Source organism: Buteo buteo, chromosome 10 (genome assembly GCF_964188355.1).
Source record: "Buteo buteo chromosome 10, bButBut1.hap1.1, whole genome shotgun sequence".
NCBI classification, from domain to species: Eukaryota; Metazoa; Chordata; class Aves; order Accipitriformes; family Accipitridae; genus Buteo; species Buteo buteo.
Genome location: NC_134180.1, coordinates 27,005,432 through 27,019,269, shown reverse-complemented (window position 1 = coordinate 27,019,269; position 13,838 = coordinate 27,005,432). Strand labels below are relative to the sequence as shown.

At 42.6% G+C, this 13,838-nt stretch overlaps 1 protein-coding gene across 5 annotated transcripts in view; it reads left to right on the top strand.

Annotated features, from left to right (window-relative positions):
- Nucleotides 1–13,505: 13,505 nt before the first annotated feature.
- Nucleotides 13,506–13,838, top strand: part of PKN2 (protein kinase N2) — a 56,549-nt gene continuing 56,216 nt past the window's right edge. For all 5 annotated transcript variants that reach the window (XM_075039074.1, XM_075039072.1, XM_075039071.1 and 2 more), the window contains exon 1: nt 13,506–13,688. In XM_075039074.1, coding sequence (XP_074895175.1) covers nt 13,641–13,688 — 48 coding nt within the window. In that variant the 5' untranslated portion in view covers nt 13,506–13,640. The remainder of the gene's footprint in view (nt 13,689–13,838) is intronic.

The following is a 13,838-nucleotide window of genomic DNA, read 5'->3' as shown; positions in this document are numbered from 1 at the left end:
AGCCATCCCCCTGCCTTGAACCTTGAAAGCCATCAGTTTAAAAAAGTCACCGATACCTCTCAGCTTCCCCAGTCCAACAGAAGGAGATGCAAAGGCCAAGGCTTTTTGTTCAGTTTTCTGTCAGTATGCCTGTAGATGCCAGTACCAGGGGAGGAACTCAACCACAGCAACACTGACAAAGATTTTCTGCAGGAACTGCACTATTCAGAAAGAATAACCCAAAATCCATCAGGGATTAGAAGACAACAGAGATGAGGTACACCTAACTAGCTTTATTGCCTGAGAAGGTGTCCTGGTTTCAGTTGGCATAGAGTTAATTTTCTTTCTAGTAGCTGGTACAGTATTATGTTTGGATTTAGTATGAGAAGAATGTTGATAACACACTGATGTTTTTAGTTGTTGCTAAGTCGTGTTTATATTAAGTCAAGGATTTTTCAGCTGCTCATGCCCAGCCAACAAGAAGGCTGGAGGGGCACAAGATGGGAGGGGACACAGCCAGGACAGCTGACCCAAACCAGCCAAAGGGGTATTCCATACCATATGACATCATGCCCAGTATATAAACTGGGGGGAGTTGGCCAGGGGGGTGGATTGCTGCTCGGGAACTAACTGGGCATCTGTGTTGGGTTTGCATGGCAAGGTTTTGGTAGTGGAGGGGGGCTACAGGGGTAGCTTCTCTGAGAAGCTGCTAGAAGCTTCCCCTACGTCCAACAGAGCCAAAGCCAGCTGGCTCCAAGATGGACCCACCACTGACCAAGGCCGAGTCCATCAGTGACAGTGGTAGCGCCTCCGGGATAACAGATTTAAGAAGGGAAAAATAAGTTGCTGTGGCACAGAAACTGCAGCCAGAGAGAGGAATGAGAACATGTAAGAGAAATAACCCTGCAGATACCAAGGTCAGTGAAGAAGGAGGGGAAGGAGGTGCTCCAGGCACTGGAGCAGGGATTCCCCTGCAGCCCGTGGGGAAGACCATGGCGAGGCAGGCTGTTCCCCTGCAGCCTATGGAGGTCCACAGTGGAGCAGATATCCACCTGCAGCCTGTGGAGGACCCCACGCCGGAGCAGGTGGATGCCCGAAGGAGGCTGTGACCCCATGGGAAGCCCATGTGGGAACAGGCTCTTGGCAGGACTTGTGGACCCGTGGAGAGAGGAGCCCACGCTGGAGCAGGTTTTGTGGCAGGACTTGTGACCCTGCAGAGGACCCACATGGGAGCAGTCTGTGCTCCTGAAGGACTGAACAGTGTGGAAGGGACCCACGCTGGAGCAGTTCGTGAGGTAGAGTAGCCCATGGGAAGGACCCACATTGGAAAAGTTCATGGAGAACTGTCTCCCATGGGAGAGACCCCACGCTGGGGCAGGGGAAGAGCGTGAGGAGTCCTGTCCCTGAGGAGGAAGGAGCAGCAGAGACAACATGTGATGAACTGGCCATAACCCCCATTCCCTGTCCCCCTGCACCACTCAGGGTGTAGGTAGAGAATTCAGGAGTGAAGCTGTGCCCGGGAAGAAGGGAGGGGTGGTGGGAAGGTGTTTTAAGATTTGGTTTTATTTCTCATTACCCTACTCTGGTTTGATTAGCAATAAATTAAGTTAATTTTACCCAAATTGAGTCTGTTTTGCCCGTGACGGTAATTGGTTGAGTGATCTCTCCCTGTTCTTATCTTGATCCACAAGCCCTTTGTTATATTTTCTCTCCCATGTCTAGCTGAGGGGGGGAGTGATAGAGCAGCTGTGTGGTGCTTAGTTGCTGGCTGAGGTTAAACCATGACAGCATCAGTCAGCAAGTGGTGCACAATTGCGCTGTACATGACTTGTTTTGTATATTCCAATTCTTCTATTATTGTCATTTTATTATTTTCTTCCTTTCTGTCCTATTAAACCGTCTTTATCTCAACCCATGAGTTTCACTTTTTTTCAATTCTCTCCCCCATCCCACTGGGTGGGGGGAGTGAGCAAGCAGCTGCATGGTGCTCAGTTGCTGGCTGAGGTTAAACCACAACAGAAGGCCTCAGCTACGTAAGAACCATAGAAGATTAAAAGCACCATTCCAATTCACAGCATTGTTAATTATTTGTTCATGCACTATTATCAGACCTTGTATTTCAAACACTGCAAGCTCAGCAAAAAGTGTAACAGCTGAGGTTAAAATGCATGCTGCAAGGAAACTTTAGTTAGCATGTAGAGAAATTATGCAATTGTGATACTTAATGGGTTCATTTGCCTGGGAAAGGAAGATAGGAACAGTGATCTGCAATTTTAAGTGACCAACCTAATTGGGGAGAGGAAGTCTGGAAAAGTGCACTACAAGGTTTATGTTCCATTATTCAAGTGAACAATAATAACAACAACAGTAGTGTTGGAATAAAATGCAACTCTTCTAGTGTTACAGAGCAGTTTCTTAATATAAAAGGAGTATTCAGATATCGACTAAGAAGAAGTGAGAATTCATCTACCAGGAAATTAAAGGTGTATAAATTATTTATGTAGCAGATTAACCAAAACTGAAAAATGAATGACAAAAGCAAAGGATAGGGAGCCAGCAAGTCCAGTCCATCTATTACATTCTCAAGAACAGCCATCTTTTTTTTTTTAATCTAATACCTAAAATTTTGGGTTTTTCTTGCTTTTAATTTTTAAATATTCTTGGGTTTCTGCAGTTCTTCACCTGCTGGCTGCACAGTTTTGGGCTCCATTCAGAAAGAGAAAAACAATAGCATGCAACTACCCCGAAACTGATTCATTGTTCTACGATCTTGCATTCTTAAGTGCCTGAGTTCCCTTTAAAGCCAGCTGCACAAGGGATCACAGCATTGGGCAGAGGAAAATATGCAAGTCTTCTCAAAAGCTCCCTTCCTTTTTGTCAGAATGTGTCTTCAAGGTGTGCAAAGGAAGAAGGCATTAGAGATGTCTGGATTAAACCTTTCCTTGAACTTTTTCCTTCTGAATTTTCTCTCTATTTTCATATTACTGGGAAACACAGGGGTTTTCACCTTGATTGGCATAAGAATTCCAATTGCTTACAAGGTATATTGACATTAACGAATCATTCAATTAGTTCATTATTATTATGAAAAGTACAATATCAATGCCAGTTAAGGTTTGAATAAAACAATCTGCAACAGAAATTTATCTTGTGTTAGCACGCAAGATGTACATCAGTATGCTGTACTCTACATGATTCACTGTGTCTATTAACTCTTTGCCAAAGAATCAGAGACTTTATCTTTACTGTATTATTTATGCAATCCAGCTTCTCCATTTTCCCTCACAGCCCCAAGGACAACTTGAACCAAACATATTAAGGCACTAAGATCAAGTTCTCAAAAGCAATTCAGACACTTGGACACATAAGGCTTGCTTCCATTGAAGTAAACAGCAAAAATCCCCAGAACTAACTGGAAGGAAAATCAAGGTTTGTACCTTGTCATATATGGAGTTCCCTCGGCAGAGGACTTCCCATGGAAAAGAATTCAGTCTTAAATTCTTAAAAGGAATAATCATTACTAAAGGATAATAATCACTAAAGAAAAATTATCAGTTTTAGCAGTTTGCCACTAGATGGAGCAATTTAATATTAAAATTTCCATTTATAAAGAAAATCCTCTTTAAGTTTCAGATCTTTCACTAATATACCTTTCCCATTACCAAATTTTTATTTTTCCTTTTTATACTTAGGACACTTAGAAATACTGTGTCCTTATAGATTATGCAAGTAAGAAGAAAGTTGCATATGAATAAACACAAATGGTTCTGTATTTTACCTGTATTACAGCAAAGACTGGAAACAGTGTGAAGTAAACTGCAATTCTAAAGCACTTCAGTTAAACTATTAATTTAATTTATCCACCAATCTACACCACATAGTCTTCAGAAACATTAAGCATTAAGAAATATTAAGCAGTTTATCAGAGTATTATGCTCTCTATTCACCACAGACACCAGAACGTTTTGCCAGCAAAGATTATTCCAAACTAGAAGCCTTAAGCCTACCCTGAACCTAGCCTATTATATATTTAGAATTCTTCTATATTTTAATATCAAAACTGAGAATTATGAAGATTTTGTACTGACACGAGAAAGGCTAATGAGGTCGAGTCTGAGCCCCAATTTATATCAGGTGTACCCAAGATCCCTGTAGAACTACAGTGCCTTCTGTCAGTGCAAGACCAAAAGTTGAAGCTATGTCTATCTAAATTTCAAATGTTAATTTCAAGCAACAATTTACAGTTGTTGCTATCCAAAATACTTCCTAGTAACATCCATCTGTACCTTGTAAAAGTGACATGTATGCTTAAAAAACAAATAAAACAACAGTGTTGTTGCTGAACACAGCTCTGAGGCACCAAAGGAAGTAAATCCTCAATGATTACATGGATCTTACAATCCTTCTTAAATACTGGATTTGCTGGGAAAAGGGGAAGCAATAAACAGTTAAGGACAGCCTGTGAATGGCAACCCCCAACTGACCTCAGCTTCACCTTTTTCTTTTAAATTTCTGTTGTATTATACTTAGGAAATATTAATACTTGAAGTATGATTTGAAACCTGAATGTTATGAAAATAAGTTGTAATATACTGTCTACTGTATCTAAAGTCTGCATGCCTCATAATACAGTATACAACTTTATTATCCTGCCTATTATTGCACTTTTCTAATGTTAAATCAACTTCTACCTGCATAGCAGGTATAAATAACACTGGATTTACTGTTGTATTTAGGTCCATGGTGAAAATACATGCTTTTAATGTCTAGATGCAGTGTTTTCTTCTAAAAATTGTTACTATTATTTATCATGATTAATAAAAACCAAACATTAGGCTGCTCATGCAATTTTTAAGGTAATTATGCACTTCTGTCCTACAGAATTTGGCCACAGTTCCAAAGATACTGAGGACATATCATTGATACATCCCCATCATCTCCGTCAATATTATGACCACATTCAGCTCAGGTCCAATTAAGCTAAGCTATCCTACCTCAATCAAATAGTCTTTAAGGACACTGCAGTTCAAGACTGGCCTGTTAGATGGATCTCAGGATGGAGAGAAAGAATATAGGACAGGAGGAGGGTAAACCATATTATCTTATTTTTATATGATTACACTTCATTTTCACGCTTTGTTCCATGACTGCACTACTTCCGGGGGCGGGGGGGGGGGGGGGGGGGGGCGTGGAGTGTGCAGTGTGTGTAGGGAACAGACAGAAGAAAGCAAAGAAAGCAAAGAACAAGTTAAGAGGGAATGAATGAGAGCATGCTGAATAAGCATTCCATTAGTTAACAGACATTTCTAACACTTGCATAAAATCTGCCTTCATTAAAGCTAACATGTCAACATTGCAGCAAGCAAAGAGGTAAATGAATGTAAAGAAAATCCAGGTTATCCCGTTTCAAATATCAACCCAGTACACTTCAACCCTCTCCTCCATTAACTCCACCTCAGTGTTTGCCTCTAGCTTACTGCTCCTTGACAGTGTAGACAGAGGAAACAGATCAAGGCTCCAAAACATTTTCCCACACGTTCTTCAGTAGCTTCTAGCTTCATTTTTCTTATGAAGAAGAAACAAGTTCACTAACTGCAAACTACTTGCTAGGCAGCAAACCAACTTGAAAGTGGTTTATATTTCTACTAGAACATTTCATTACGTGAATATAATAAATGGTTCAAATCCAAGGCCATACTGACAGTATAGGATTTCAGTGAATAAGATACTTCGAAGCTACTTAACCCGAATTGATTCGGCTTAGTCCTTAGACTGTTTGCTCTTTAACATAAAAAGAGGCTAAACCATAACATTAACTGTTTACAAGAAAATGCATTACACTTAAAAAAACAAAACCACTGGCATCTATGTATCTAAGCAAATTAAAAGTAGTAGAAGAATTTAGTTGTTGCTCTTTCAGGTACCTGATCATTTCACTTTTCAGTCAGAAGAGCCACTCCACAATTAACTCTGCAACTAGTCTCCAGTATAGAAATCTCATCTAAGCTTTTCTACATTGTGTATATTTTCAGGCAACATGACAATGCCAGCAGATTCATTCACACAAGAGAAAATGCCTTTGAACATCCTGAAAATGCGTGGAAGTTTGTTACAGCTAGTTAAAAAGGTATCCCAAAAGGAATGTGTGTGATTAACTTCCCTGCTCACCCCTATCATGACCATCCCATTCCAAAAAGGGAGAGGGAGGGAGGAATAGAAAGAAAAAAGGAAGGGGAAAAAAGAAGAAAAAAAGAAGGAAAAAAGAGAGATACTACTCTTACTTCCTCACTTATGTCTAAACAGTTTAATAAGTGGAATACACTATAACAAGCCATCTCAGAACCACAGGGTTCAAAAGCAGCAGAACATGAATCAAAGCAATATAAAGCTGTGCTAAATTACACAAGAGCAAGTTTGTTTGCCATAGCATGAGAATAAAAGAATTGGGGGTGAGGGAAGACAGGGAGTGAAAAGAAGGAAGAGAGAAGGGGAAGCAGTAACATATTTGGTATCAGCACTATCATTTTTTAAATGTGTCTTTCTCTTAATATTGTTTGATGCAACTGTCATTTTCTCTGAAAGTTGTTAAACTCTCTTCTCTCCTCGGGATGTCAGTCCCAGCAGAGCAAGGAGAATGCAATCAGAGCTAGCTATAAACCTGCCTGGTAACTCTCTTGTTTTAAGTGTTCATTAGATGAAGATAGATCTGCCCTTTTAATTCAGAGACATTGCATACTAAGTACAAGTTAATAACTACTTAGGACTTGAATCCCTGACAGAGTTACACATGCAGGCTACTGTCTCTGAGAGGAGATAAAGACATGGAGAGAAAAAACAGCCATCAAGTTAATCACGACCAAAAATCATTACCATCTAAGACTAAGTGTCTGATGAAGTCTGTTTCAGGATCATTTGGCATAGCTGTTTATAATGTCCACAAACATATTAGAGCTAAAGAAAACTTTGATGTATGGATACTCTATCACCAGACATGGCACTGCAGCTGTACATGTTTTCAGGCAAAGGACATAGTTCCTGTTTCTGTCAGTCTTTGCTGTAGATTTCAAAACAGCAAATTAAAATTTGTTGAGGACAACCAAAAGTTCATGAGTCACATGCATCAACTTCCACAACACAGGGTGAAACCAGTCTGTCAGCACCACGATGCAGAGGAGAATGGACAACCTTCTGCCTTTTGCATACCATGCTGCGAGCTGCTAGGAGATCTGCAGTCTAGTATTGCTGGCAGCAACAGACTTTCCAAAGGCAGGTCAAATCCCACCTTAGAAGCATGCAAGAGAGACACATCTCTGCAGCAGCCTTTCAAGCATGGATCTCCTACTTGGCAAAGATTTCTCTGGGGATGCCCACGTCTGACTCATCCTTTGCAATACATTTCCCTTTCCTCCAAATGCAGACTGGGACTTCAGCTATGTTGTGACTCTCAAACTCTTTGTTTGTTTGTTTTATATTTGTAAAGCCTTCTGTAGGAATTTGATTTTCCTAGAATCATGGAAAGTTGCACACCCTAAAGCTGCATGTGAAAATCCTCCAATTATCTCCAGAGCCCCAATTTTCTAATGTCTATTCATAGCAACTTCAGGTCACAGCCACCTACATTTCTTCAGAAAGTCAGTCTTCTTCATAACAGGATAACATATTTTGAATCACTCTTGAATGCATCTTGCCTTGTTTTTGTAATGAACTAAGGTACTTTAGATCAGCCACCATTAGAATTAATGTGCTTGCAATTGACAGACATAAAGCATTGGGATGACCAGGAACTATCCAAAGATATTGTTACCTTGCTTGTACTGATCTCTTATCTACATTCTTTGAAAATAAGGCCTTGATGTTACCAATGCTGCACCAGGCCCTATTCACTTCAGTGGATTCAATGAAAGCACAAGAGTCCATCTGTGCATAGCTCATTGCAGAAACAACATCAAGTATGTTAATCTTGATCCTATAATCAAGTTTAATTAGAATCACTGGGACTTAGCATAGGTGTAAAGATCCATCATGTTGATCCACTTGTAGGATCATAGCCTTAATGTAAAGACATAAAGCATTTTGTTATTGCTTCAAATAATCCAAGTTGATCTCCTTTAAAGAAATGAGGTCTGATCTTACAGCTGGTTCTGCACACGTAGGGCACTTCCTCTCTACAGGCTTCCACTGACATTAACTGGCATAAGGTAGATTTTCCCTTGTAAGAGAAGAAGGGGAAAGAAGAACAGGAGGCAATAACAGCAATGAACCTCCTTCCCCTGGAGCACTCTTTTCTCACTGACTGCAAGCCTTCCCAGGGTCCAGAATTAATAAAACAGATAGTAAGATAAGGTTTGCTGCACTCCACTCCTCAGAGCATCTGCCTACTTGGCTGGATGATAAAATGCCTACGCCTAGCCCTGGGTAATAGTATGTAAACACAGAAGACAAATTTTAACTAGAAAGTGTGCAGCAATTGCTAACAGGGTTATGATTACATCACAGCAATCCACTCAGAAGTTGTAAGATTAGCTGTGTAATTAAGAGAGTAATAAAGGAATAGTTTAAGAATATGCAAAATTTGCACGCACAAGAGCTAAATAAACTTACGTAGTCATTTTAGTTTTCTGTTTATGACGTCATCATCTTGTCCTCTTCACTGTCAGTGGCACATCAGCAAGAGCCTCAGAGAGCTCTCATGCTCTCTCTCGGGAGCCTTTTCTTACATAGAATTCACTTTAAGAAATCTGAGTGAAAGGCGGGTAAGTAACTTCTAAGAAATACTATGGAAGAAGTGAGTTTTCGAGAAAGGAAACAACATTCTCAAGCTAAACCCATTAAAATTATCCACACCTTTGATTTTTTTCTCCTCCTGTTGGGCATTTTCTTTAATGAACACCAGCAAGTTGGTGGTCTAAGAAAGATTATTATATTAATTTCTTTTTTTTATCTCAAAGTTTAACCTGATCTAGACACATTTCTTTCTAAACCTACTGCAAGACTTATTATTGGAAGCTCTTTAAAGCAAAGCTTTCTCCTATTCCCACAATGATTTGAGAAGCAAAACAGGAAGATGAAAAGTACTATTCTCCATTAATATTTTTTCAACATCTCCAGGCTGAAGTAAACAAACAAAGAAGACAAAGACGTATGCATTCTCCCATCTCACTTTTCCTGTGCCTCATAGCTCCAGGATTTCATAAGGTTTTCAGAGGATCCAGCCTAGAAGGACAACTATGGGAATTCAGGAGTAACACTGCTATGTCTAGAAGTCAGGGAGAACAAATGGTTACATTATTAAAAAATCTGTTGTGTTGCTGCTTTTTTTTTTTTTTTAAACTAGCATTGGGACTACATTTCCTTTACATATGTGTCTTTATTCCTAAGCAAAAGAACTTAAAGAAAATGCTATCCTAAAGTAGACTTGAACTGTGAATTTTAGCATTCCCACTTTGTGAGAGAGAGAGAGAGAAGAATTTCCTTTAACAGGTATCAATATTACTTGCAAAATAAAATAATCTTTACCCCACCCCATAAAAAAGTCACTAATTCCTGGAGTTTGTTCTGTGCCTAAAAAGGTGGTGGGATGGCCTAGCATTGCTCTGCCCCCACTTACCTACTAACGCAGTGCATGTAGAATGATACCTAATTTCTTCCTCCCCAAGTTTCATTTAGCCTGTACCCAAGCATGTCTCTACACTGTTGTCCCTCTAGAATACATCACTAATTTGAACAAGCAAGATTAATGAGAAGCTTAAATAAAAACTTAACTTTTTCCTGGTAGACTCTTGCTGGCAGCAAGTATAATAATATAATAATTAACACCTTTCTGGTGTTCTTCACATGTCCTCAATCCTCATTTCTATATGCATCACCAAGTGAAGGCAAGCTCTTCCTTAGATGATATACAGGACTAGTTAGACCTATTCTAAAAAATACCCTAGATATTGCTTACAGTATCCTGGATATTTTTCTAAAGAGTTCTGCACTATGCTCAAGGGTTCACAAGGTGTGCTTTGCACCACCTGAAACACCAGAAGCCTCAGCTATTTACTTTTTCAGGTCTTTGGGACAAAGACTTCAATAACGCAACCTGAAGAAAAGAAGTAATTAAAGGCATTAGCCAATGGTACTGACATCCCTTTCATTCAGTTTGCTTTTCTAGCACGTTAATTGAGTGTAGGGAATGAGCTAAAAGAATAATGGCTGAAGAAATAGCATTCAGATATTTTAAGGCACAGGCTGAACTCAGGATTCCATATAATGCTAAATTCTCAGACTTACGTACTTAACTGCCTTCTATTTTGGGACTCACTTGGAATGTTCTCTCTTGCTCAGTAATTCACTGTCACAGTACTTAAACGTAGAGCTACAGTTGTCCAGCACTGCCTTGTGTTTTCCAGACTCTGGAGGAAGTATCAGAGATCTAGCTAAGCAAATGTTGTTCTTTCAAACCAGTTCCTCCTTTGATTCCTGTACCACTACACTTCTATAAAAGAATCCAGGACTTTGTCTTTCCAAGTTGTGTAAATAACATTGGGAATATGAAAAAGATTATAGGCCCTGTCTTGAGAGGGATAACAACATGTTTTAGGCTATGCTGAATAGGCAGGCTAGGTTAAGCATGAACTAAAGTCAGCTGCCTGCTTTAGACAGAATCTCAAAGCTTCTCTAACTTTGTTGACACCCACTCATTCATCTACGAATTTTCTTTGGGGCACAATCTGTGTTTTCCTCTGACCGCATCTTGTAAAATATACATGCTAGCACACTGACTCCTCCTTTGCAGTTAGACCAGGCTAGCAGATGAGCTGCAGTAATGGACCACATACACACTGACAAGTATATGAAGTCACTAAACCACAGTAATCTAGTAATTTCTGACTACTTCTATATATCCTTAAACATTTGTTCTCAAAACCAGTTCAAATGAATTTTAAGTGCAGTTTGGCATCATTGTATCATGCTCAAAATGAGAAATTATTGTATAAATGTCTTTGCCATCCACCTTCTTCCACAGTGTGCCAAAAACTGCACCACGCTCCACAAGTAAAGTCAATTCATGCCTTTTGACGTGCGACTGCTAAACCAAGACTACTTCATACAACTGACAGCAAAGCTGTGCTAGCACAAATTTTATTGGATAATGTGAAACTTTGGCTATGGGAAAAACTGAGCCAGGAAGTCTGGTGAAGAATAACTAGGATTCCCCCACACGGCCTTTTTCACAATCAAGTAATATGAATGATTTCTGAAATTCCCCTTCCTTATAACCACAAGGTATGACTTATGTACCTTGTGGCTTTTGATCACAAAGATGTTTACCTGATGCCCAGACTCAGAAAAGTGACCTACATGACCTCCCACCTTAGCATTTTTCAGGTAGTTTAAAACTGCACAGTATGCAAAAAAAATCACTCGAATCCAAACTGCGTTTGAGGAATTTACATTCAGCAGAGGTGTATGCTCCAAAAATTTTATCCAAGAGCTAAACCAGTTCCTGATACAATTTAACACAATTCACCATTTAGCCTCAGATGTTGTATATTCCTTTGTGATAGCTAAGATATGTTTTCCTCACTGATTGCTGTCATGTACCAATGGAGCAGTGAACAGTAATTAAAATCTTGCATTAAAACTGTTAACCCCAGATTTATGAACTTTCTGTATTTTTTGTAAAATAGTCACTGTTAGACAACTGGCAGGTAAATTTTTCCTTCTCTCTGCTATCCCCTTTTCCTCCCAGCCTCTAATCGTCTGGCCACACAAAACAGAAATTAAGCCATCAGCTTCGAGTGGACTAAGTCTATATGTAGATTTGTGCATGTGCAAGATTACAAACCATATCAACACAGTTACTTAGGCATAAGTCAGTGAAACAGTCTAATTTCTGTAAAGATGTGCATTGTTACTGTAGAACTATCTTAATTTTTTTATGTGAAATTAACTGTGTGCATATGTTCATAAACTTCTTTTGTACTGCATGACAGACAGTACTTCAGATTGTCTAGTTTGTTTGGTGCTCAACAGTGGAAGTATAAAAACACTTAAAATGTTTCAAATTTGCTAGGAACAGTAGTGGTAATTTAATGTTTACTCCTCCCACTCCCTTCTTTCTCAAAGAAAAAAAACCAAAAACAACAACAACAAAAAAACCAGAAAAGAACACTCCAAAATTTATCTTGCAGTTCTAGAGCAAACATACCACTATTGGCCTGTAGCCGTACAGAGAGGCACTAGCATAAACAGAACAAATGTTGATGCTTACATGAAGATGAATCTATCAAAAATGCCTCAGTTTACATGAGTTTGACATGAACTGCACAGATAAAAAAAGCAGTTTTAATTGCTTCCACACAGCATTCTGCATGAGTTCAATTAGCCCAATGTAACATTCGATATGAAGCTGGAATGAGAGTGCATGTGCGTATAGACTAACCAACAGAAAGTACGTGTTTATGGACAGGTAGAAAAAAAAACAAAAAAAAACCACCACGCAAAAACCCAAAACAACCGACACCGGCAGGAAACTGAGAATAAACGCTCCTGTCACATGCCGCCAAGGGGGAAGAGAAACCATTTCCTCCCAGACACTCAAACTGACTTTGAAGCTCTCAGAAGCTTATTACTCTGCAGACTAACTGAGCAGTGCCAACCCCCCCGAAAGTCACCAAGCACCCCAAGTACACACGTTTAGCCCTTTAAACTAACAAGAACGGCATTAACAGCACCCACTCACCACAACCTCCCGGGCCACTGCTCCAGGTCCCCAGGGCGGCAGGTGGCTGCCCTCTTTCCGGGCGCTTGAGACAAGCACGACCTCTCCTTCCTGAGCTAGCTGCTTTTTCCTAAAAACCGGCCAGGTTTTACCCGCCTCCTAGGCCTGGCGGAGCCGAGCCCCAGCAACCCCCAACACCAGGGATGTGCCACACGCCGCCCCCCTCCCCCACCCCCCAACTACAGGAGGAAACGACAGGACTCCCAGCGCTAGAGCTTTACAGAAGGGGGAAGCGCCGCCGGGGGAGCGCGGCGACGTGGGAGGAAGGCGCCGAGGGGACCGGGGGGGCGGAGGGGGCGCCGAGGGGACGCTGAGGGGGGACGAGGCGCGCCCTCGCGCTCAGCCCGCGCTCCGCGCCTCGCGCCGCTCTGCCGGCGGGGGGGGCGGGCTGCCCGTCGCCGCCAGGGAGCCCGCTCTTCCTCCCTCCTGCCCCCCCCCGTCACGTGCTCCGGGAGCCGGAAAGCAGCGACGCTTTTGCGACAGGGTGACAGCCAAATGGTGCGACATCCGCGGCGGCCGCAGGAGCAGCAGCCGCGGCGGCCCAGCGCTGCCAGGGCCGAGCGCCGCGCCTCGGCGGGGGAGCGCACCGCGGCCCGGCGGGGACCGCACGGCACCGCGCCCCGGCGCCCGGCGCGACCCCCATGAGAGGAGGAGGAGGGGGGGCGGCGGCGGCGGCAGCAGCAGCAGCAGCAGCAGCAGCAGCAGCAGCGGCGGCGGCGGCGGCAGCAGCCCCTCCCGCGTCCCCCCGCCTGCCTGCCTGAGCACGGAGCGCTCCCCCCGCCCCCGATGCGCCCTTAGTCCCGGCCCCGGATCCGCCTCCCTCGCTCCCCTCCCCGCCGGCGGCGGCGGCAGCAGCAGCGTCGTCCAGGTGCGGACTTCAGACCCCAGCGCAATGGCGTCCAACGCGGCCGAGAGGGAGATCCTCTTCACCGAGCTCCAGGTAAGCGGCGGCGGCCCTCCGGGCGCCGCCCCAGCCGCGCTCCCCTCCCTCGCGGGGAGGACGGAGCAGCCGCCGCCGGCCCCGCCGCGCCGCGCCCCGCCGCCCCCTGCCCGCCGCTCGGCGCCCACCCCGCCCCGCGGCCGGGCAGGG